The sequence below is a fragment of the Sinocyclocheilus grahami genome, unplaced genomic scaffold, assembly GCF_001515645.1.
Source record: "Sinocyclocheilus grahami isolate Dianchi unplaced genomic scaffold, SAMN03320097.WGS_v1.1 scaffold215.1, whole genome shotgun sequence".
NCBI lineage: Eukaryota > Metazoa > Chordata > Actinopteri > Cypriniformes > Cyprinidae > Sinocyclocheilus > Sinocyclocheilus grahami.
Genome location: NW_015505394.1, coordinates 1,240,461 through 1,264,023, shown reverse-complemented (window position 1 = coordinate 1,264,023; position 23,563 = coordinate 1,240,461). Strand labels below are relative to the sequence as shown.

At 38.8% G+C, this 23,563-nt stretch overlaps 3 protein-coding genes across 3 annotated transcripts in view; all 3 read left to right on the top strand.

The window, feature by feature from the left end:
- The window catches only part of LOC107596149 (uncharacterized), a 4,473-nt gene extending 1,989 nt beyond the window's left edge, over positions 1-2,484 (top strand). Inside the window, exon 3 of the mRNA XM_016286815.1 lies at positions 1,908-2,484. Within this exon, the coding sequence (XP_016142301.1) occupies positions 1,908-2,350 (443 nt within the window). The 3' untranslated portion in view covers positions 2,351-2,484. The remainder of the gene's footprint in view (positions 1-1,907) is intronic.
- A 10,685-nt stretch (positions 2,485-13,169) lies between these two features.
- On the top strand, positions 13,170-18,258 carry LOC107596148 (delta-like protein B). The gene is made up of 7 exons (XM_016286814.1): positions 13,170-13,608; positions 13,767-14,006; positions 14,309-14,375; positions 14,491-14,748; positions 15,199-15,560; positions 16,311-16,527; positions 17,025-18,258. Exons 1-7 carry the CDS (start codon positions 13,558-13,560, stop codon positions 17,675-17,677), a joined length of 1,848 nt encoding a protein of 615 aa, XP_016142300.1. The 5' UTR covers positions 13,170-13,557; the 3' UTR covers positions 17,678-18,258.
- Positions 18,259-18,842: 584 nt separating this feature from the next.
- On the top strand, positions 18,843-23,469 carry LOC107596215 (protein phosphatase 1 regulatory subunit 14A-like). Its single transcript, XM_016286893.1, has 4 exons — positions 18,843-19,106; positions 20,420-20,494; positions 21,136-21,169; positions 22,413-23,469. The coding sequence occupies exons 1-4, from the start codon at positions 18,870-18,872 to the stop codon at positions 22,574-22,576; spliced, it is 510 nt and encodes a 169-aa protein (XP_016142379.1). The 5' UTR covers positions 18,843-18,869; the 3' UTR covers positions 22,577-23,469.
- The last annotated feature ends 94 nt before the right edge of the window (positions 23,470-23,563 follow it).

Sequence of the window (23,563 nt, the reverse complement as noted above, 5' to 3'; positions counted from 1 at the left end):
CCGCAATCCGCCGCATCCCAATTCCGTGTTCGGAAAGGAAATTAAGTGTACTACATACGGCTGGGCGATATAGCTAAAAAATGTTTCAATGATATAATGTTTCTGTGACGAGAGGTGCGGGGCAGAGAGCCGTGGGAACGGAGAGAGGCCGGTGGAGTAAATGCTAATGCACGACACCTGCGCCACTTGTCACAGTTTCATATCGTTCGGTATCGATAATTATTGACATTTTTTATAATCTTTTTTAAAACAGAGCAATATAATTTTTTTTTACATTTAACCACTGTATTTTTAAATGAACTGAGACAAACAACAAATATTATTTTGTTTTAACAGTCAAAAACTAAATAAAAATTAAACAAATATCTAATTTCTAATGTTGTATATGCAGATTAAATAGGTTAAAATTTTGGCCTGTCTCTCAAGGCCACAGGAGGGCGTAATGAGCAAAATAATGCAGCACATTAAATTGTCAACGCAAGGAAGTAACTGGCAATAAAAAAAACGTGCATTACGTCTAAATGAATATAAATAAAATATAATTGTGTAAATTGCATAAACAATTATGAACAAAACAGCATCACGTATTTATGCATTGCTTAATCCAAAGAGCCGAATCGCCCATCACCGAGATTGCCTTTAAAAACATATGAGACGCAGTGAAAAGGAATAAACCTCCACAAAAATGCGCGACGTGTTTTCTAAAAGTTTAAACTGTTTTAACTTTGCATGGTGAGACGCGAGTGCAGCAGTCGTATTTGTCCGTCTAGAAAATGCGCTGAATATGCGTTCTGTGTGAATGGCTTGGTTTCGGTTTTAAACTAATCAAGATCTTCCCCGCATTGAGCTTCTATATTTCTCTAGTATTTCGAATGAATAATGCAGCAACTGCGCGTCTCGTGGGCTAGACTAACAAAACATTAAACTACAACAACGTCACTTACATCATCATCACTGCATCTCGTGCTCCACTGATGACGCTCCCTGACGCACATCTAACATTGGATTGTACTATTTTTTGCATTCAAATGCAAATGTTTATTTTAAATTCGACTAATATTCATTCTTTACTCACAATCTCCTCATTACAGGCAGGCACAGCACTCATGTTCATGTTTGTGTGTGCTGTCTGCGTCACTCATAGCACGTGCCTATATTGTGCACTATATCAAACATTTTTTAATATCGTTATCGAAGAAGGTGTACCGTCGATAAATATCAATACCGTTTTATCGCCCAGGCTTAGTACTACAGAACCCCTAAAGGGAATAAATAGCCTACGAGATGGGGGGATAAAAAATGAAAAATATTTCAATACTTTCTCTCGCAATTATATCGTTGGGTAATTATACTGTATATAAATTGCGGGCATCAGGGAGCTGCTACTGATATGCAGGGCATTGAAACCGCTTTCGAATGCGTGCTCTCATTTTACTTTCACTTTCGAGATTCGCGATTACACGGACTCTATACTACAGAGCGGCAGTACCTACCACACATTTTAAAAGATTCGATATTTGTCAGTGGTGCTCAGGATCTGCAAATCATTCGCCATTGTTCTATCAATCATCTCTCCTTACTCTGTGTATGTGGTAAGTGAACTTTCAGGTACTGTAATGTAACAGTCTACCGCTAGCAAGCGGCAAACCATGCCCCTTTAGTGGCTCCATAGAACGTGTTATTTGTTTTCCGTGCCTTTCTGCATGCGGATTCACGCTTCGGGCACACCACCCAACCCCGCCCCCGATGTCATCGTCCATCACGATGTTTCACTGTAGACATCGTCCGATGCCAATATGGTAGACATCGCCCAACCCTAGTTTGTGTATCAAAAACAATTGATCATATGATGTATAACTTAAAAAAAAAAAAAAAAAAAAAAAAACTGTTTACTTGCTTGATCACAGATCCCGAATCCCACTTAGACTCAGATGAGGACAACCGTGACCTCTTCCCAACATCCTCTATGGCATCTGTCACTAACTCGTACTCTGAGGAGGATGGAATTGCAACTAGAGGCAGTACTGGACACGTTTCCTCCACAGCCACCACTTCTACTAAAAGACCCTCGTCTTTCTCAGGAGTGGAGCCAGACAGTTCACGTGAGCAGTTAGTGCACAGTGCAAGCCTTAGCGTGCAAGAGCAGCACACCACCAACACTCTTCTTGCTACAGTCTCCCGTTCACTTGAGTTCCTTGCGGAGTCAGTGCAGCAGCTAGCAGAGACGCAACAGGAGTTTGCACGAGAATCACTGCAGCTACAGAGGGACACTGTGCAAGTGTTGCGAGATTTTGCCTCCGGCACTCTAACAATACTGCATGAAAAGGTCAACGGCAAACCGGCATTGTGAAATTTGTGTTTAGCAATCAAATGACAACCAACAAGCAACACAGTGTGTGACACATTGTTGATACGATACTGCAGCCAGGCTGCAAATTAGGGATGCACCGATATGAAAATTTTGGCCGATACCGATAACCGATTATTCTTTATTTTTGAAAGCCGATAACCGATATGTTGGCCGATAAATCTATATCCAAATTATATACTTTTTGAGAGCCTGATTACAAAAAAGGTCTCATCATTAAAAGCCACATCCCAAACACTTCAACATAAGCAGCCTAGTTTGAACGGTGTACGTTTTAAAAATATTTTTACTCTCCCATTACCAAATTTAGTCATAAAAAAGTCTTACAAATAAATAAAATAATGCATAAATAATGCAAACAAGTCACTGGACATCATTACACGTGTAAAGAATCAAAATGAATGCGCCACAGATCAATAAAACGGAATAGCCTCTGCACGGACAATAATTAAATGATTTTAATTACTAAACCATATTGTTGATGAAAATAATAAGAGAACAATACAAGTGGTTGTTGTTATTAATAATGTATCAATGATTTTGAAAAAGTAACAAATTAATACCACTGTTTTAAATAGCAGCCGTTGAGCTGCGCGTGCTGAAGCTGAAGAGCTGAATGAACATGGTAAACTGAAGCGTTTTGCTGGCAGCTTATTTAACTCAAGGAAATGCATCCTGAGATTAATATTAATACAACATAAACATAATATTACAACTTATATATGTACAAAATGACGCAGTTATTGCATGCTATAGTCAGAATGTGTGATCCTGTTGTGGATGCGCTCTTCCCATAACAACGCGCTGAAACATGGCAACTAAACCCAAAGAATTCACAATGTTTTATTATAATAATGTTCTCATTAGATTGTTATATACATGACATTCCCAATCATAGTTATTAATGTTGTGCACTGCTGTTTGAGCTGCGTGTGCTGAGCTAAAGATGATCATCGGTAAACTGAAGCGCTCTTTTAACTTAACCAAACGCATTCTATATGAGATAAATCAGATATACATCAAATAAACACAATATTACAATGTACAATTGCACAAAAGGCTGCAAACGAACAGCGCGCATCTGAAGTGTCTCTGAAGGAAATAATGCATTATTTATCGGTTTTAAGATATCGGTCCAATTTTCTTATCAGGCCGATACCGATAACAGAAAAAATGAGCATTTATCGGCCGATACCGATATGGTGGCCGATATATCGTGCATCCCTACTGCAAATATTGTGTGATATAGACAGACACAACTTCTCACTGTAACCTTTGCTGACCATCACAAGGTTCAGTGTCAGGATGTCAAAATACTGTGATTAAGTGCAAAGGCGACTATTTGAGAATATGCTTTTGTAAAAAATGCAACGATGTTAACATTTGTACCTACTCTCTGTTTATCAATATAGTTTATCAATTTTTGTTTTTAGTGAATGGCAAACAATAGTGAGACCACAAAGGGATTTTGTTTGTGCCATCTTCCACAACAAAATATTACTTTTTTCTTCACTCACCACATTATCACATAGGGGTTGTTGAGATTAACCTGCTGTGGGGTGATTCACGGGACCTACTTTTAAAAATTGACTCTGATTTATGAATTTGATTTAACATCTGTCGACTCGTTAAAGGGATAGTTCACCCCAAAATGAAAATTCTGTCATCATTTTCTCACCCTCATGTTGTTCCACGCCTGTATGACTTACTTTCTTCTGCGGAACACAAACGAAGATATTTTGAAGAATGTTAGTATGAATGAATGTTCCCCGGATATTTCTGATGACATACAAGTCATTGTTTAAAAATCCTGTAATCGGTCATGACCTGTAGGTTGTGGTGTATTTGTAGCAAGTTTATCATCTGAATGATGCTGTAAGGAGTGTTTTATTTACTCAAACACGTTTTATATTTATTACAACTTTGTAAGAGATGATGTTTCTGTGATATTTGATGTTATTAACTTTGACAGACAGGAAACGGTATATATGCACTATATGCAGTCACATAATTAATGGTAAGGACAACTGAAACTTCTTGAAGACCAATATACAGTGTAAAATAAGGTTTGAGACATCTGGATCTGATTAAAATTGGTCTCATAATTTGTCTAGTAGGACAGTCTTTTCCAGTGGAAATTTATAAATGTATTATTTTCTTATGCTTGTGTACATTGATTTAGGAAAGTAGGACAAATGTACATCTTCAGGAACTAAATTTCCTATGTCAAGATTTTAATGTTATTATTTTGTCACTAGAGGGCAATGTGTCTTTTAATTTACACACAAAATGGTCCTCTTGATTATTTTTCTGCACGTGTTTCTTCAAAGTCATTGGGTTTTCCAGCAGGAGTTTTGTGTGCGTGTGTATGTTTGGTTTCTCAATGAAAACCGCTCCGTAAATGAGCCAGATATTTCAATAAATTTTAGTTGAAAGTTTAAATTAAAAGTTTAGTGTGTATTTTATGCTCCTTTTTCGCTTTTTCGTGTCTATACTTGTATTGAAATATTGACGTGGACGCCAAGAAGTGATTAGAACTCGAGCATTGTTCTCTGGCCTCCAGGGATGAAGAGCTCTGCTTAAACAGCTGCTAGTTTGTGTGTGTGTGTGTGCTGATGTAGGGCTGTGGTTGAGAATGCTTTGTGTCTGTGTGTGTGTGAGAGAGAGATGGCAGCTGGTAGCCCTATTGTGTGGTTAGGGACCTCTGCTTAAAAAAAGTACTGTATTGTGTTTGTCTGCAGATTGTGAATATGTCTGTATAATATATCAGTGATTTATCATATAGGCTATCTACACTGGACGGCACACTGAATACACAATATTAGTTTTTTTCCCCCTTTAGTTTAGGCTGCAATAAACTACCTTTTTTTTTACATTTATAGTTCTTTGAAAACAAGTTTGTTTTTCTTGCTATTGTTGTAAATGATTAAGCAGATAAATAAGATAGGTAACTTGTTTACCTGTTCAAGTTTGTAACTTTAAACTTTCAGGTCCATGTTAAAGCTGGTCTTGATTTTAAGAAACATTTTATGTTTAAGGATATGTATAAAACAATTTTCCAACTTTTTGTGGTTTTGTGTATGTATAATAAGAGATTTTGTTAAAGAAGTATATTCAGCATGGACACAATTGCTCAAAAGTGAAAGTAAAGACATTCATATTGTTACAAAATATTTGTTTTTCAAATCAATGATGTTATTTTGAACTTCTGTTAATCCAAGAATCATGAAAAAATTGTCATGTTTCCACAAAAAATAAGCAGCACAATCTGCATATTAGAATGATTTCTGAAGTTAGAAAACAGTTATTTTAAATTGTTATATTTCACAGTATAACTGTTTTTACTGTGTTTTTGACCAAATAACTGCAGCCTTGAAGAGCATAAGAGACTTTTTTCAATTACATTAAAAACTCTTGCTGACCCCAAACGTTAGTGTATGTGTGTTTCAACGTAGTTTCTCTGTCAAACCTGCCACACATCAGCTGCCATCTGGAACAAAAGAGGCGGAGTGTGGAGCAACAGCGGATAGATTTATCGATCCTTCTTTTCTTCCAGTACAACTTTGTCCTTCCTCCCCTTCTTCTGTTGGTCTGCTGACCTCTTCACCTATTCTTCTCTCTTTCACCCCTGCTGATGTTCCTGCCCTCTCTTTTATCCTACATCTGTCACCCTGGGTTCTCTAATAACCCAACGCTACCTCTGCTGTGAGGCCCTCTTTTCCTCCTCAGAGGTTCAGAGCTTCATGGTGGGGCCCATATCATTCCAGTCTATTCAGCTGCATGAGCCAGTCGTGTGTCTGTGTAGTTGCGGTGTGTTCAGTGCACCTGTTCTAACGCATTAATATTAATGTTTTTCACTTTCACCTACTAGGTTCATGTGTTTTTGTTGCTATGTTGAGAGTTTTTTTTTTATCTGAATGAGATGTCCACACTTTGGGGACAAAAAACCTCCAAGTAAAAAATAAATATTTATATCTATTTATTATTCTATGCCTCATACATAATATTTAATATAGTAAATCATGTATTTTTTTCTGTCTTTTTTAGATTTTTTTTTTTTTAGAATTTGTTTTTCATAGATGCAGATGCCCAGATTCAAATACAAATCCCCCATGACCACTCACACTGACCTCAAGAATACTGCTCTGTCTTAATGTGTTTTCAGCAGTGTGCTTGTCTGAGTATACGAGATCTGTTTCTTTGAGATTATTCCTGTCATTTTTACTTGAACATAGCAGCTGCACATACATAGACATCCACAGCAGCTCCAATACTTACATACATTTCATCGGGCAAAGGTCGCTTCCCTCAAGGCAAGCAGATTTTGTACATGTGTATATATGCGCGTGTGTGTGTGTGTGTGTGACAGGAGTGGTCTGTTGTCCCAAAGGGCTCAAGGCCCAACAGATGCTGTTAGAGAGTGTGTCCTCAGGATGCTGGTCTGGTGTGGGTCACTAATGTATGCAGATGAACTATGTGTGTGTGTGCACAAATTTGTGTAATGACATGGGTATGACATAGGTATTAAAACGAGAAGGTGATTTATGAGGACATTTTGAGTGTCCCCATATTTCAAAAGGCTTATAAATAATTCAGAATTAGTTTTTTTTGAAAATCTAAAAATGCAGAAAGTTTCCTGTAAGGGGTAGGTTTAGGAGCAGGGTTTGTGTAGTAGGGCAATAGAAAATACAGTTTGTATATAGTATACAAACCATTACGCCTATGGAATGTGTGTGTGTGTGTGTGTGTCCTATGGGAGCATGACACCAGGGTGAGCAGATGTCATGACGTGTGTGGAAATCCTGGGTCGGGTGTCATCTAAAGGCTCGAAAGAGGATATGGCAATGTGAGTGAATGTGTGAAGTTGTATGTGTGTATAGTCGGATATCTCAGGTCTGAGGATTGTGAATGGACATCACTCTCTTTATGTGAATGAATGTGCAAGTTTGTTTTGATTATGAACAGGTTTTCAGTCATATTTTTAAATCTTTAATGCCTCATCTTAAGATGGACACGATGGTGTTTGAGGTATTGGACAGAGTGACTAAAAATGACTTAGAGGAAGTCTATTTGTATTGCCAGCATGTGCCTTTTTGCAGGACTGCACATTTGTGAGATTTGAGGTGTCTGGATGTGGGTTCATAAATATGGATATATGCATGTGGAGTGAAGGGTGTTCTGGGGTTCCCATGCTCCTGCCATGCTTTTGTCCCACCTCAAGGGACCACCATCCCCCAACACCCACATTACAAGACACAGATCAGTCATTGCCCATCTGCGCCACACTGACAATGAGTCAACACACACACGCATGCAATAATTGAATGCAAGCACATACAAACACAAACACACAACCATTCTCATACTAAAATAATGAGATTAACAGATGCCTTATGATTAGATTAGGAATGGGAATTATTGTGTAATATTATTAAAATGCATGCACTTTAGGATCTTCTGATTTTGATTAATCATTGGTTCTTGAGACATGGGACAAAACCCACAATGATAACAGAGTAACATTTCCATGCTGAAAATAATCAGAAATGATCACTAAAATGTTCTTCACACAAATTTACCATTTCATTGGATTTCTCATTATTTTATCAAAATAATGGCATTATCACTAACTATCCCTAAAACCACCTGTCCTCTGATTATAAACTCTAAAAACACAGAAAAATATTCAACTTAAGAGAAACAAAAACACAAAATTCCCTTTTTCCATAAGTCACCTGCTACAAGTGGAGTAAAGTGACACAGACTGCATTAAAGGGATACTTCTATCATCATTTATTCAGCCTGATGTCAGTGTAAACCTGTACAGCTTTTTTTCTTCTGCTAAACACAAAATAAAATATTTTAAAAAGTGCTGGTAACCAAGCAGTTTTGATGACCATTGACTTCCATTGTATGGACAAAAATACTGAGGCATTTCTCAAAATATCTTCTTTCATGTTTAACAGAAAAAAGAAAGTCATACAGTTAAATTATTAGAGTTTTATTTTTATTTTTTTGAGGAGGATGGTGTTGTCTCTTTAAGAAACATCAATTGTCTCTACAAAGACAGTTGGAATAGTGTCTGTAAGCTGTAACAGTTAAAAAAAACAGTTTTCTGAAGTAAGTGTTTCCTATTGACTTGTTTACCATCTTCAGCTAAACCCAGTCTATGAGCTAAACACCTTTGAAATTGTAATTCTCTCTTTGGATAAGTGCTTCCCTTTCTCTCGTTTGTGCAGATGTCAGGGGTCTCCTACCAGGCTTTAGCCCAGACCATGTGTCAGTTGCTTTTAACTCAACCTTAACTTGCAAAGCTTTCATTTAAGGATTAAACAATCTTGCATGCCATAGTTACAACTGCTTCTGTTTCAGTTCTATCTGATTTTAGTTGTTTTACTTTTATAGCTGCACATTATGTGGATAGGATAGGTGAACCTGAGATTTACTTGTTGACTATACAGGACTTTTATCATAAAGAGTATTTGCTCATGGACAACAGCTTGAGGTTAAAGTCTACATTTAATTCAGGGCATCATTACAGGTGCATCTCAATAAATTAGAATGTCGTGGAAAAGTCATTTATTTCAGTAATTCAACTCAAATTGTGAAACTCGTGTATTAAATAAATTCAATGCACAGACTGAAGTAGTTTAAGTCTTTGGTTCTTTTAATTGTGATGATTATGGCTCACATTTAACAAAAACCCACCAATTCACTATCTCAACAAATTAGAATATGGTGACATGCCAATCAGCTGATCAAATCAAAACACCTGAAAAGGTTTCCTGAGCCTTCAAAATGGTCTCTCAGTTTGGTTCACTAGGCTACAAAATCACGGGGAAGACTGCTGTATCCAAGCATGTTAACAGAACGTTGAGTGGAAGGAAAAAGTGTGGAAGAAAAAGATGCACAACCAACCGAGAGAACCGCAGCCTTATGAGGATTGTCAAGCAAAATCGATTCAAGAATTTGAGTGAACTTCACAAGGAATGGACTGAGGCTGGGGTCAAGGCATCAAGAGCCACCACACACAGACATGTCAAGGAATTTGGCTACAGTTGTCGTATTCCTCTTGTTAAGCCACTCCTGAACCACAGACAACGTCAGAGGCATCTTACCTGGGCTAAGGAGAAGAAGAACTGGACTGTTGCCCAGTGGTTAAGTTTCCACAGTCTGTGATGATTTGGGGTGCAATGTCATCTGCTGGTGTTGGTCCATTGAGTTTTTATCTCATTCAGCAAAATGAACAAATCTTTTTTTCCGAGTCATTTCGTTCATTTTAGCAAACTATAATTAAAATGTTACGTGTTACTTCCCTAATACGTCTACTACTTACGCAAACTTTGATCACACTACAAACAATCCAAAACTGCTATAAGAAACAGAAAAGATTAATTCATTGTTTACCTGGGTCTTCAGTCTATGATTAGCTCACCTCACCTCTTATCTGACAAGTCTTCGGATTTGGGCTTATGGGGCTGTCACGTGATGAATGAACGACTCAAACCCGAAGACTCGAGAGATGAACTAATCAATTCTCTTTCCGGCTCAGACTGCATTGGTTAAAGCTTATGGGGCTGTCACGTGATGAACGAACGACTCGGAAAACCCCGAAGACTCGAACCAGGTGAACTACTTGACTAATTCCAGTACAGAACCTATAGGATGTTGCGCATGCGCGACTGAACGAATCACTCCCCGAGACGACTCGTTCTTCTCGAGTCACATTATAGATTCGTTCAAAATGAACGAATCGTTCAAGAACGACCCAACACTACTCGGCAGTGCCACAAACTGATCACCTCCATGCCATGCCGAATTGAGGCAGTAATTAAAGCAAAAGGAGCCCCTACCAAGTATTGAGTACCTGTACAATAAATTAACATACTTTCCAGAAGGCCAACAATTCACCAAAATTTTTTTTTTAAATTGGTCTTATGACGTATTCTAATTTGTTGAGATGTTGAATTGGTGGGTTTTTGTTAAATGTGAGCCAAAATCATCACAATTAAAAGAACCAAAGACTTAAACTACTTCGGTCTGTGTGCATTGAATTTATTTACTACACGAGTTTCACAATTTGAGTTGAATTACTGAAATAAATTAACTTTTCCATGACATTCTAATTTACTGAGATGCACCTGTAAACTAAAGACCTTTATAATGAAAACTTTTGTTGTATCAGGTGCAAAACATCATTGGCAGTTGGCACAATGACTGTATTAATATTGATCTCAAACTTGCATGCTTGTTGTTTTCCTCTCCTGGTCATCTGCCCTCTCACCCACATGACAACAAGGTTAATCTCTACCAATACATCTGATACAACACAGTGTGAGGCATAAAATGGCTTTTTGTCCCTAGCATCAAATGTATCAAGCATAGAATCATATCAGTAGAATAAATAGAATAAAGTGATTTTGTTTGCTTACAGTGTTAGGGTCTGTTTCCTGACTGACTGTCTCCACACACTTTCTAGATTCATTGTATCTGTGGTCTTTGATACATTATATATGGTGTCTTTTAAAAGACATTATAAGTGATGCATTTTGACTTAATGAAAGGGTTCTAAGGCACGCGTCACTCATTACCATAACAACAGCAGAGCTCTCGCGAGCATGCCCGACCACACACACACACACATTGTGACACACACAGCGTCACAATGCTCTACTTTTGAATAGATAGATATACAGTATATATAGGCTACATAGGCCTATATGTAAGAAAATACTTGTTAGAATATATCCCGCTCTCTGCCAGAATATTTCTGTGAGTTTGCCTCTCTGTGCTCTCACTCCCTCCTTTTTCTACCGGTCGCCGTGATTTTGCCAAGTAACACATGTTCTTGGATCAACATCTTTTGTTGATCCTGGATCAACATTACTGTCCAAAAATATAGGCTTAACCCAATCTTAGGGGCTTCCTACCCCTAAACCTAACCTTGCCCATAATTTATTCCAATCAGTGTGAAATTATAGCTGATTACCAAGGGTGTAGAAGCACCTAATCCTGATCATAAGCCTAAAACAAATATTTCCTGAAAAGTTATTCCTCAATTCTGATTGGTTAGTTGGAATGTTGTTCCAGGATCAACAAGGATGTTGATCCAGGAACATGTTGTACTTGGTGAAATCACCGTCACCTTTTCTACCCTCCCTTTCTCTCCCCTTGTGCTTTTCCTTCATCCCTTGTGTTCTCTCTCTCTACTCTCTGTAGTCTTACCTCTATCTCACCTGTATACACTCATATGTATGCATATTTCTTCAGTTCAAATGGTGAGATGATGGTGGGGGCCTTCTCAGACCCAGGTTATTGAGTTCGGTCTGTCCTTTGCTCAGAGTTGAGGTATCATTCTGCCAGATGTTCTCCTAATATGTCCAGAACTTCCTGCCCATCCCATTTTATATAACGCACAGATGTAATGCATATCCTATTGGGTCTAGAGGTGGCAGGAAGTAAAACCCTTTGTTTGCCAAATGTATTCCTTGTACATTCCTATAGCTATGATGTAGTGTATAATTCTTATTGGATAAACCACTACACCACCCCTTACAATGTATCTATATAATCTACTGATGTAACAATAAACTTTGAAGATGTTTGTGGACAGAGACTCCTTGTTCATGACTCTTCCCATGGAATCCATGCATTCATGGGTGGTGGAAACTGAGAATACTTTGGGGGCGACGATATATTTTTATTTTGAACAATACTATTAAAAAACACAAATAAAAAATAAGCGGAATGGCTGCAGCCGGCTGCAACAGATGCCGGTTGGGTGAATTCGGGCGGTTTGTCACGGACAATAAGTGAACATGCGCCGCCTGTTAACATACAGCTGTTGGAGTTGACCCACACAAAAGCGTCATCATGATATTTCCCCACCCATCCTCCGGAGCAGCCTGAGCGTCTCTGCATAGGCTACAACAAAAGACACACACACACACACACACACACACACATGTGCCTGCAGACACAAAGAACATGGCAAATAAAAACGTATGGCCTCCCCCTGCCCGCACGCGCCAGAGCGACCACACAGTCCAAGGTTGAGTGTGAGTGTGTGTGTGTGTGTGTTTAGGGGACAGAGGAAATAATTAAAAACAGAAACGTGCGCTCGATAAAAGTAGCCTATAGTACTATACCACTCAGGAACCATAAAAAGTGAAAACATAAACATGAAAATATTTTTTTGAATAATAAAAACATAATTTTATAAACCATAAATATTATAATGGTTATTTTATTGTTAATATAAAAATGAATAATACAAATAAATGTTCAATGTCAAAACATCTCTCTAAATCTTTGCAGAGATTTATACGGTCCTGTTTTATTTTCAAACAAACTTCACATACTTCCTTTATTTAGGATCATACATAGCCGAACTGTACAATTACAAAACCGTGCTTGCATTCTGAAGGATATGTAAGGTGATGTAAAGGAACAATGTAAGTAGCATACCTATTTGATTTACTTTTATTTCTAGCAACCATATTGCACCTGCTGGGAATATTTTCCATAGAGGCTTGATGAAGACGACTTAAGTTAACAAAACAAATCTAAAACACTACAGATCGTCTACGTATATATTCATCTATGCATATATTTAAGTGCATATATTCAAGGCGTAGGCCTACGATTATCGAACTAATTCTAAAATATTCGACATAAGTGTAAAACTTGCTGTTTGCTATTTGTAATATCTCACAAAATAAAGAAAGCTTCATCAGGTTTTCATACTCGCGGATCCTATGCCCATCTGCTCTGTCTGTATCACTGTGATTAAAATTCCCTGGTTTGATACAGACAGCACAGCAGTGTGGCTTCAGCATTAACTCCATCAACACCACTGACACATGCAGCAGATCAGTTTAATCAGACCAATATTACGCCACATGTCCCCCCTCTGACGTCACGTGCAGGGGGGCAAGACGTATATAACCGCGTGCATTCATCAAGACATTCATTGAAGACCAACCGCACTCGCTGAAGAACGATGAGGACGAGTGAACGTTTCCTCTGAAGACGCGTCCAGCTAACGTCCAGTTAGTGGATCTGCCGAGGTTTTCGTACAAGGACATCTAGCTGTTTTTTTCTTGATCTCCAAACACATTGAAGCTCGGGAAGTAACGGATGAAGATACTGTGTGTTATTGTAATAAAGTTTAGGATTAACTGAGCGAGATGGCGCATCTGTCTTTGTACTGCTTGCTGTCCGTGTCGCTTTTGCAGTTGGTAAGGAGCCAGTTCAAGGCTTAGGCTATACTTCACTCATATTTTCACTTTATCTTTAATGTGAGTTTAGAGTATAGATATTAGTCTCCTGCGTAGTGTGTTGTTTATTATTTCCAAAAGATTAAGAAATCGCATACGGTTCCTCTGTTCTTGAACAGGTGGCTTCATCGGGTGTATTTGAATTGAAAGTTCACTCGTTCAGCACGACTCGTCGCTTCTGCAGGAGGACGCGAGACTGCAACATCTTTTTCAGGATTTGTCTCAAACATTCGGAAGACGTTATCTCCGCTGAACCTCCGTGCACCTTCGGAACCGGTCAGACAAATGTCCTGCGAGCGGACCAGAGCTCTATAGCCAACAGCGCAGCCATCCGGGTGCCTTTCCACTTCAAGTGGCCGGTAAAGTTCATTACACACTAGATGGAGTTCAGCTAACAATTTCATTTAGTAAGATTATCTGATTAAATGACTAATAAGACAACCATTTTTGCATTACTGCTTATTTATTCAGGTGCCAGTAAGTTTTAACTAAAACTATCCATATAAAAGACCGTAAACAAGACCATGCAGCAGTCTGGAGTTGTCAGTTCTTAAGAAATATAAGTGAAAGTCAATGGAAGACAGTGGAGGATGTTTTCTTCTGTTCGAGCAAGACATATGTGAAGTTTCTAACATCTGGAATAAAATCATGTTCTTTTCAGGGGACATTTTCTCTTATTATTGAGGCATGGAATGCAGAGTCTCCCAAAGAGCATCATGACTACACAGGTGGGCTACACAGTCTGATGGAAAGCAAAGACAGACATTTAGACATAAGATTTTTTTTTAAAATTAATATATTCAGTTACTACTTCAAGCTTACATCTTTCATTTTCCACAACAGAGAATCAGAACAACCTGATCAGTCGTTTAGCAACACGAAGGCGATTGGCGATTGGAGAAGACTGGTCTCAGGATGTTCATTTTGGCGATCAGAGCGAGCTCCATTACTCGTATCATGTTTTCTGTGATGAATTTTACTTTGGCGAGGCATGTTCGGATTACTGTCGTCCCCGTGACGACACGCTGGGACACTACACCTGCGATGAGAACGGGAACAGGGAATGCCTGGAGGGATGGCAGGGAGACTATTGCTCTGACCGTGAGTACCAGCTATGTGTCCTTATGGGGTAGTATGTGACTCTGGGACTCTGAAAAGAAGCACTCCCACTCCCTCTCCTGATCACTCTGTATTTATGTGTGATTGTGGTTTGTGTGTGTTGGAACCTGAGCAGCAGCAATACATCCCCTTATCTCTCAAATCTTTGTGTGCATGTGTGTCTGATGGAAGCTGAGCTGCTCCACTGGAGCTTCTACACATCTTTTGTTCAGCCGAACAAAGAAAACCTACAGATACATACTAGAGGGTCGTTCTGTGTGTGTGTGTGTGTGTGTGTGTGCACGCTTGCCACAGCTCAAAATACAAAAGAGTGCATTACCTCTGTCAGCTCACCAGCTGCTGGGCCCAACACTTAACACACCCATTTATCTGCCCTCTCTGGGGGGTGTGGTGTGTGGTGTGCGTAACCCCCCTTTCTGTCTCCTCCCACAGCCATCTGCTCTTCGGACTGCAGTGAGCGGCACGGTTACTGCGAGTCACCTGGTGAGTGTAAGTGTCGTCTGGGATGGCAGGGGCCATCCTGCAGCGAGTGTGTGCATTACCCGGGATGCCTGCATGGGACCTGCTCGCAGCCATGGCAGTGTGTGTGTAAGGAGGGCTGGGGAGGCCTCTTCTGTAACCAGGACCTCAACTACTGCACCAACCACAAACCCTGTGCTAATGGCGCCACCTGCACCAACACCGGGCAGGGCAGCTACACTTGCACCTGCCGACCAGGATATGGGGGCACAAACTGTGAGCTAGAGATTAACGAGTGTGACTGCAACCCCTGCAAGAATGGCGGCAGTTGCAACGTAAGTCTATGCACATGATAGTAATAATAACAATATTTATATATAAATCAATTTAGATTATTTGAAATGCAGCACACACACACACACACACACACATATATATATATATATATATATAGACTTATACATACAAATGTATATTAACAAATGTATATTTAACAATTAGAATCCCACTTTCGTGATGGCTACACGTCACGGGTAACACATTTGCATAATGCCCGACTTTGTTCTATGTTGGCCGGCTGCAAATGACTTGACCCTCCCACAAACACTGTTGCTTGTTGTCGAGAAGATGCTGTACGCGGTAGACCAAACACAATAGACTGGGCCATCTGACCAATCAGAGCAGAGTAGGCTGACAGGTTTAGAGAGACTGAATTTCAAAACTGCTTCGAACTAATTGTTTGAGAATCATTGGAAAATGAGTTGATATGCATCAACTGCATATTTTGAGAAAACGAAAGCATTTTTTGACCTTGCATGCATGTAAGCCTATTGTAGGAGACTCCCAAAACAATATTAGGAACATTAAAAATGGCATTATAGGGGCATTTTAATGCATTTTATAAAAAATAAAAAAATGATGAAAAAATTAAATGTTTTTTTTTTCCAATTTATGTGTCATGATTTAGGTTAAGTAAATATGATCAGATGTGCTTTATGTGCACAGTGGATTTTGAAGATCAAAAATTATTTGAGACCTGAATTATGTTTACACCTGGCTAATATGTATATTCTCTTCCCCTGCAGGATTTGGAGAACGATTACTCCTGTACATGTCCTCAGGGATTCTATGGGAAGAACTGTGAGATCATTGCGATGACGTGTGCGGATGACCCCTGCTTTAATGGAGGGACATGTGAGGAAAAAATAACTGGTGGCTATGTCTGCCGCTGCCCCCCAGCCTTTACCGGATCCAACTGTGAGAAGAGACTGGACCGCTGCAGCCACAAACCTTGTGCCAATGGTAAGTGTTTGTGCTGATTGAGGACAATGCATCAACAAAACGTATTTTACTTAAAGGGGTAGCTCACCCTAAGGTAAAAAATTCTGTCATTTACTGACCCTCATGTTGGGTTTTATTATTTTGTGGAACACAAAAGGAGAAGTTTTGAGGAATGCTCACACTGTTCATACAATGAAAGTGGTTGACAACCACAGCCACTTGAGCTCCAAAAAGGACAAAAGAAAAATCATTAAAGTTGCACTTAGTCTTCTAAAGTCATACAAGGTAGATCAGCAATCAGCTATTTAAGTTCACTAAAAAAATCTAGCTTGACAGCTGTGGTCATCATTCACTTTGATTCTATGAAAAGAGCAGCTTAAACTTTCCACTAAGTGGTTTCAGTTCTAAACATTTTTTATGCAACCAAACACATACACATGTGCTACTATTATAATATCTGTTACAGTTCCTCTCTACTATACCTACTCATATGTAACCTCTTCTTTCTTCGGTTGTAGGCGGTGAGTGTGTGGATCTGGGCGCTAGTGCTCTGTGCCGCTGTCGCCCTGGTTTCACTGGCTCTCGCTGTGAGATGAACATCGACGACTGTGCCCGATATCCGTGTCAAAATGCCGGAACCTGCCAAGACGGCATTAACGACTACACTTGCACCTGTACGCTAGGTTTCACCGGTAAAAACTGCAGCCTACGAGCAGACGCTTGTCTCACAAACTCATGCCTCCACGGAGGAACGTGCTTCACACACTTCTCTGAGCCAGTGTGTCAGTGTGTGCCTGGGTTCATGGGTCCAAACTGTGAGTTTCCTGTGCAGGGAAGTATGGAGCTGATGGCCCCCCGGGTTGGTCGGACCTCATCTTCAGCAGTGGCGGTGTCATGTGTGTTAGGTGTGATGGCCTTGTTTTTGGGAATGTGTGTGGGACTGGTGGTGATCAGGAGGAGAAGGCATAGACTGCGTAGACAGCAGCTGTGTGAGTCTGTGTTTAATGATTTGGAGACGGTGAATAATTTAGACAGGCAGCACTATCCCTATGACAGAGACTTCAGTCAGGTGAAACCCTGCAACACTGAGGGCAGAATCTCTTTGGCGGCTTCTCACACGCTGCCTGCTGAGCAGGACTTCCTGTGGAGTGCCGGAGGAGGACTTAGATAAGACAACACACACTTGTACACTCATACACTCAGTGTAGACACAAATGTAGACAAGTGAGCATATACACAGACACACAAACTCACATGCAGGGATAAGAATTTGGATGTAGCACTTGCTTTTGTCTTAATTATTATGAATGAATGGATGAATGAATTAAGAATGTAATGACTGAATAAAGGATTGGACCTTTGCCATCTGTATAGGTGGAAGACTCTGTAAACCAAAAACCAAAAGAAATAAACAAGCACATCATTGTGTGCTGGGCTTTGTGAATCTGTGTTTCCATATGAAGACAGACACAAGCCCTGAAAGCTGAAACAGACTTAGGGTGCAGAACTCTATATGCAGAGAACTGATATCTTTATACAAAGATAAAGAAGTGAAAATAACTCTATACAAAGAGAACTAAGTAAGGAAATACCTCTATTGAAAGAGAAGTAGGTAAATTAAACTGAAGAGCATAAGGATTAGGTCTTCTCTAGTCAAACTCTGGGCTCTGTATAAGACTTTTCTCTCATAAGGATGAGACTATCACCTTTGCTTATTTGCCAGGATGTTGCCAGCAACAGGTGTTTTAATAATAATAATAAACATATATATATAAATAAAATTGCGTAGAGAAAGGAAGCAAGCAACAGTCAGGTATATGATTGAAGTTGAACTATGTTCTTTAGACCAAATGGTAAGATTTTGCTCCAGTTTTGTATTGCGTATTAAGCAGTGTGTTTTCTTCCTCGACTGGTATGGGAAATCAGATTTTCTTCAATGGGGTTTGTCTAATGAATGTTTATTTCTTTTACCAGATGTTTCCTATTAATTGAATCCTAAGTTTATGCCTAAGTTTCTATTTTGCATTTTTGTACTTTTGCTTTCAATCATAGTCTTTGTAAAAAAAAAAAAAAAATTTATTATGTTAATTTATTTTGTATGTGTTTGTTACTTTAATGAAAGAAATAAATTATATGAGAAACACTTCATTCTTTCAACTCTGTTCTTTTACGGTGTTTGATTAATAGCACACCATTTAGTTTTTCATCAACATTTTTTTCTCTTACGTCATTTTAATGTATCTTATAACAATTAAAATGGCAGAATGGATTAATGAAAACCTTTTTCTCTATCCACGAACATCTGACGTTGTACCTCTAATCAAGTTGAGTGCGCGACTGCGCGTCACTCAGCGGTCAGCTTCATGTGTCCGCGCGCTCCTCCAAGCGCTCATTCTCAGACAAGCACGGGCACATGTAACATGGCTGAGGAAATACATACCGGTCATTCCCCGGATTTAGACAACTCTCGAGAGCACGGGATCAACTTGTATACGCGGCAATCACGCGTTACGGTAAAATACAACCGCAAACAGCTTCAGAAAAGGTTGGACGTGGAGAGATGGATCGACGAAGGGTTGGACAAGCTGTACGAGGGCAAGGTGAGTGTCCTCGCGCATCCTCGCAGGTGCCGTATTAACACTGGAATCTACAGGTTGATTACATTAATAATAATAAAGCCTTTTTTTGATGGTGAAATGAGCGATAGCGCCCTGTCGATGCATTTCCAAATGCTGTGTCATACGTTATTTGGAAATGTTTGACTGCTGAAATGTGCAACAGTTCCTTCTCTAAGAAGTTGACCACATAAGTTTATACTTAATAACTCTCAAAATCAGGCTCAAATATGCATATTCACCTACTTTTCTCTTTAATAAACTCATTTTGTTAACAGGTGTTAATTTCTAAATAGTTGAATATAATTATCTTGTTTTGTTTTAAAGTCCATGAACATGTATGCGTGGATCAGTCTTTGGTTAAAAAATGTCTGTTGAGAGAATAAGTATCTAAAGAATTAGCTTGAATGTATGAGAAATAAGTACATAAAATACACTTAATTTATACCACTCAATGAAATTAAAGGTTGATAACACATTTGTCTTTTTTAAAGTCTGTATTTGCACCTTTAAATGCAATGAGGGGAGACATTGTTCTGCAAGTCTCATATTTATAAACAACAGCCTTTGTTAATGTAAGTGTGTGATGGATGCTGTGACAACAATATTAGTTGCTGCTGGATAATGTTAGATAAGTTGGCTGCCCATAAAAGGTGAGGAGAACCAGGCCCCTGGAGGTACCGGGGGAAGTTCTGCTTTCTCTCTCTTATTTACAGAGGGGATCACTTGGTTCTATTGCTGCCTTACATGGGCACCCCCTGAGAAACAGTCAAAGCAGCAACAAGCAGGATGTTTAAACTAAACATAAGCTGTGTGTGTAGTGAGACGCTGTCCCACAGTAAGAGACGACAGAGATGTCTCTCTGGAATTGTGTTATGTGATCTGTTATCTCGATTTCCTCCTCAGCTTGTGTAGGAGAAAGTTTCCCTCTGAGATTATGGAATATTTAGAAGATTTTCTGATATACTGAAACTGTAGGCTGCTGAAAGGTCGAGGAGCAGCAAGATAATGGGCAGTGTTACGAACTGGAAAACATATACATGAATACATACCTGTGGGGTTGTGCCATAATTGTCCCGTATGCTGTAATTGTGAGCTGCATGTCTTACAGTGGACTGTGTGGTTATTTATAATGTCAGATTACAGTTATATATTATTGGCTTACCATGGTGTCTTTTCTGCAGAATTGATTAAATTCTCATAGCTGCTATGTTTTTTTTAACGTTTCTTTTCTTGAATGGTTCATTCTTTCCGCAGCCATAATAATTTTTGTTGTTTTGTTTGTGTTTATTTTGGAGGACATGCCAGAGGAAGTAAATATTGATGATTTGTTGGATCTCCCAAGTGATGAAGAGCGAACACACAAACTACAGGTCCCATAATCCTCCTCTTTCACTCACACCACATCCTGTACTTGGTATGGGTCTTGCCATATTTACACTTACATTTATGCATTAAACGAATGCTTTTATTCAAAGTGACTTACAAAAGAGCGACAAAAGCTATTTGTCAAAGAGCCAACAATATTCATAATATACAATGTCAGGTTTATTAGACAACAAGATGCAGAAAAGAAATAGAAGCGTTTTTTCCCCACTGCACTGGGAAAATCTCATTAAATTTTTTTATCATAAAAAATAACATGTTTCGAGATAGGACCATTGACCTTGAAGTCAGCGGCCTGACATTTTACTTTTAGATGAAGAAGGTGAGTGGATGCGAGAGCTTTTATACCATGTCCCTTGACCTGAGTATTTGCAGGGACCCCCTTTTCAACATTGTTTTCAGTACTGTACTGCTTATGGACTATCCCCCAGCCTCTCATTTGTCTGAATGACAATACAGAACCATTTAAGGCTTTATGTTCTCTACTGTGTGCACATTAGTTTACAGAGTTATAAATAATTTTAGTGATATTGACTCATTTAATTGAAGTACATTTAGATAAAAGTATTTACTACGTTAGTTATTTTAACGACAATCAAGAATGAATTTGTTTTCGTTTGTCTTACAGGTTCTTCTGCAAACCTGCACTAGCAGCACTGAGGTACATTTTTTTCAATTCCTCCATCCGTAAATCCCTCTTTTTTTTCCGTCACCTCTCTTTCTGATGTTTTTCTTGTTCTTTTTTCAAACTTTCTGTCTACTCATCCTTAGTCCCTCTGAATGGACCTCTCTTGTTTTCTCATCCTTTTGTTACTCTACCTCTTCATCCCTCTATCCCACTCAATCCCTCTCTCTCTGAGAAACGCTGCAGTGGCTGACACTCCTTTCCACGAATTTCTCACAATGATCACAATAAATGAATGATTTGTTCTCTTTCTTTCCCCGTGCCCCTGTTTCTTTCGGTTAGTACAGAGCCATTCTTTCATTGGGGCTCTTTAACAATGTTCACTCTCAGCCTTTCGATTAGTGTGTGTACATGACTGTTACTGTGGGTGTATGCGCAGAAGATTGTGTGACTCTGGGTAAGCTAGTGTTGAAGTGCTGACACATCATGGAGAATCAGTAGAGAGCAACGTGGCTCTTACCTCACACACATAAATAAGCAGAACAGCACACTGACATCTGACATCTGAAAAATGTAATCAGTTTTCACATTTGAGACATACCAGTGCACAATTTTCACCATTTTCAATTTGATTAAGTTTTTGTTTTTGCTTAAACTGTTTTTGCTTAAACTAATGTGAGACGTGGCCAGATAAATGGGGAAAAACGCATTTTGGAGAGATGTTTTTTAAAAGCTTAACTTATTTTAACTGTTTTATTTTAACTTGTAGAACGCTGTGTCCTTCCAAGACGTTGCAAAAGACACGAGATATGTGCACAGTGATCAAACACGTCCATCTAGCTTGTGTTTACGTAGAAAAACAATGGAAAAGTTGCACAGTGGAATGGAAAAACATATTCTGAGTGAATGGCCCATAACAGTGTAAACAAAAACTGCTGACTGGTACACATACAGTCTGCAGAAGATATTTAAGAGCTTTCTCTGAACAACAAGTAGATAAGTCAAGATTATTTCTGCAAGTTGTAGATTTTTCAGCATACTTTCCATAGGTTTTTGTTTTGATTTGTTTCAAACATTAAATCTACTATAAAACTATTATTTTGCACAAACCAGTTTGTGTAGTGATTAAGATAACAGGAACACTCGAGTATTTACAAAGTTGCAATGTGTAAGAATTCACAAACATTTACATGCTTAATAAGCACAATTTCTATAAGTGTGCACATTTAGATTAAGGTTAATCTGTGTGTGTGTGTGTGTGTGTGTGTGTGTGTGTGTGTGTTTTATTGCCGAGCTGTTGCAGAAGCTGCATGGTCTCCATAAACAGGAAGAGTTGCAGAATGAGGGAATAGAGCATCCCTGTCTCCACACTTACCCCCATCACCATGGCAACAGCCATCATCACAGAGGCAACCATCAACATCCAACACATCAGACACTGTGATTGCAGTTTAGATAATAACGCATCCTCAGGACACACATACAATGGATCCAACTAGTTTAGCAACTCCGTAACTGTGAGGTGTTTGTTTACAAACTAATAAGAGTGGTATATTAACAGTGTTCAGTTGTAAAATTATTCATCACTGTCGGTAAGTAAATCTATGCAGTAGCATTAATTTCTTTGCAGGGTTCTTGGTTGCTTGTTGACTGGGTTATGATTGATTAGTGAAACTGGCAGTATGCACGTTTACATTTAAAGCTTAATCTGGTGATATTGGTTGTCTTCAGGAATCTTTGTCTCCACAAATTCACAATAATATACTAAAATATGTTAACAAGGAAAACAGGAAAGTACCAAATCTGAGCAGTCATTATATCTGTGGACATATTATTAAGGTTAATAATGTTTATGAATTGGTAGATTACATGCAATAAATGTTTTATAAAAGTAACAATTATTTTGAATTTGTGTGGTGTTAATGAAAGGTGAAGCTGAGCTGGGGTGTGCTATAACATATCATCCACCAGAGGGAGAAGTAATACAGTGGTAGACGCATCCATTTCTCTCTGTATTTTACCTTAGTGCCTCCCACCTGTAGATACACACTAAACAACCAGGTCTACATGACACTAAGGCAGGTATTGATGGTGGTGGCTTTTATTTACGTCTGTGTTTTTACTTCTACACCAATTTTCAATATGAAAAGTTTTTGTTTTTTAGGTTATGCTAAATTGTCTGTAAAGATTCTTTATTATCCAGGTCATAAAATGTTCTAGTACAGTCAATCTTTTTGACTCCAGGCCCTCCTTTGTCCAAGACAATTTTCAAAGGCCTTTGTATCTAAGCTGATATATACTTTGGGTACTTCTGTTGTAATAAAAATAAACTAATAAAAACGGAGTTGGTTAACAGTTTTATTTAGTGTTTTATTTTAGCAATTAAATTAAGACTGTTAATATAAATGTAAATGATTTTGAGACTTTTAAG

What these genes read in the sequence shown, in the direction of transcription:
- LOC107596215 (XM_016286893.1), top strand. Translation starts at nt 18,870, where the DNA reads ATGTGTCCGCGCGCTCCTCCAAGCGCTCATTCTCAGACAAGCACGGGC. An exon ending in AGCGAACACACAAACTACAG is followed by an intron (nt 20,495 to 21,135) that starts GTCCCATAATCC and finishes TTTGTCTTACAG; the next exon opens with GTTCTTCTGCAAACCTGCAC. An exon ending in CTGCACTAGCAGCACTGAGG is followed by an intron (nt 21,170 to 22,412) that starts TACATTTTTTTC and finishes GTGTGTGTGTGT; the next exon opens with GTTTTATTGCCGAGCTGTTG.
- LOC107596148 (XM_016286814.1), top strand. Translation starts at nt 13,558, where the DNA reads ATGGCGCATCTGTCTTTGTACTGCTTGCTGTCCGTGTCGCTTTTGCAG. An exon ending in GGGAGACTATTGCTCTGACC is followed by an intron (nt 14,749 to 15,198) that starts GTGAGTACCAGC and finishes CTCCTCCCACAG; the next exon opens with CCATCTGCTCTTCGGACTGC. An exon ending in CCACAAACCTTGTGCCAATG is followed by an intron (nt 16,528 to 17,024) that starts GTAAGTGTTTGT and finishes CTTCGGTTGTAG; the next exon opens with GCGGTGAGTGTGTGGATCTG.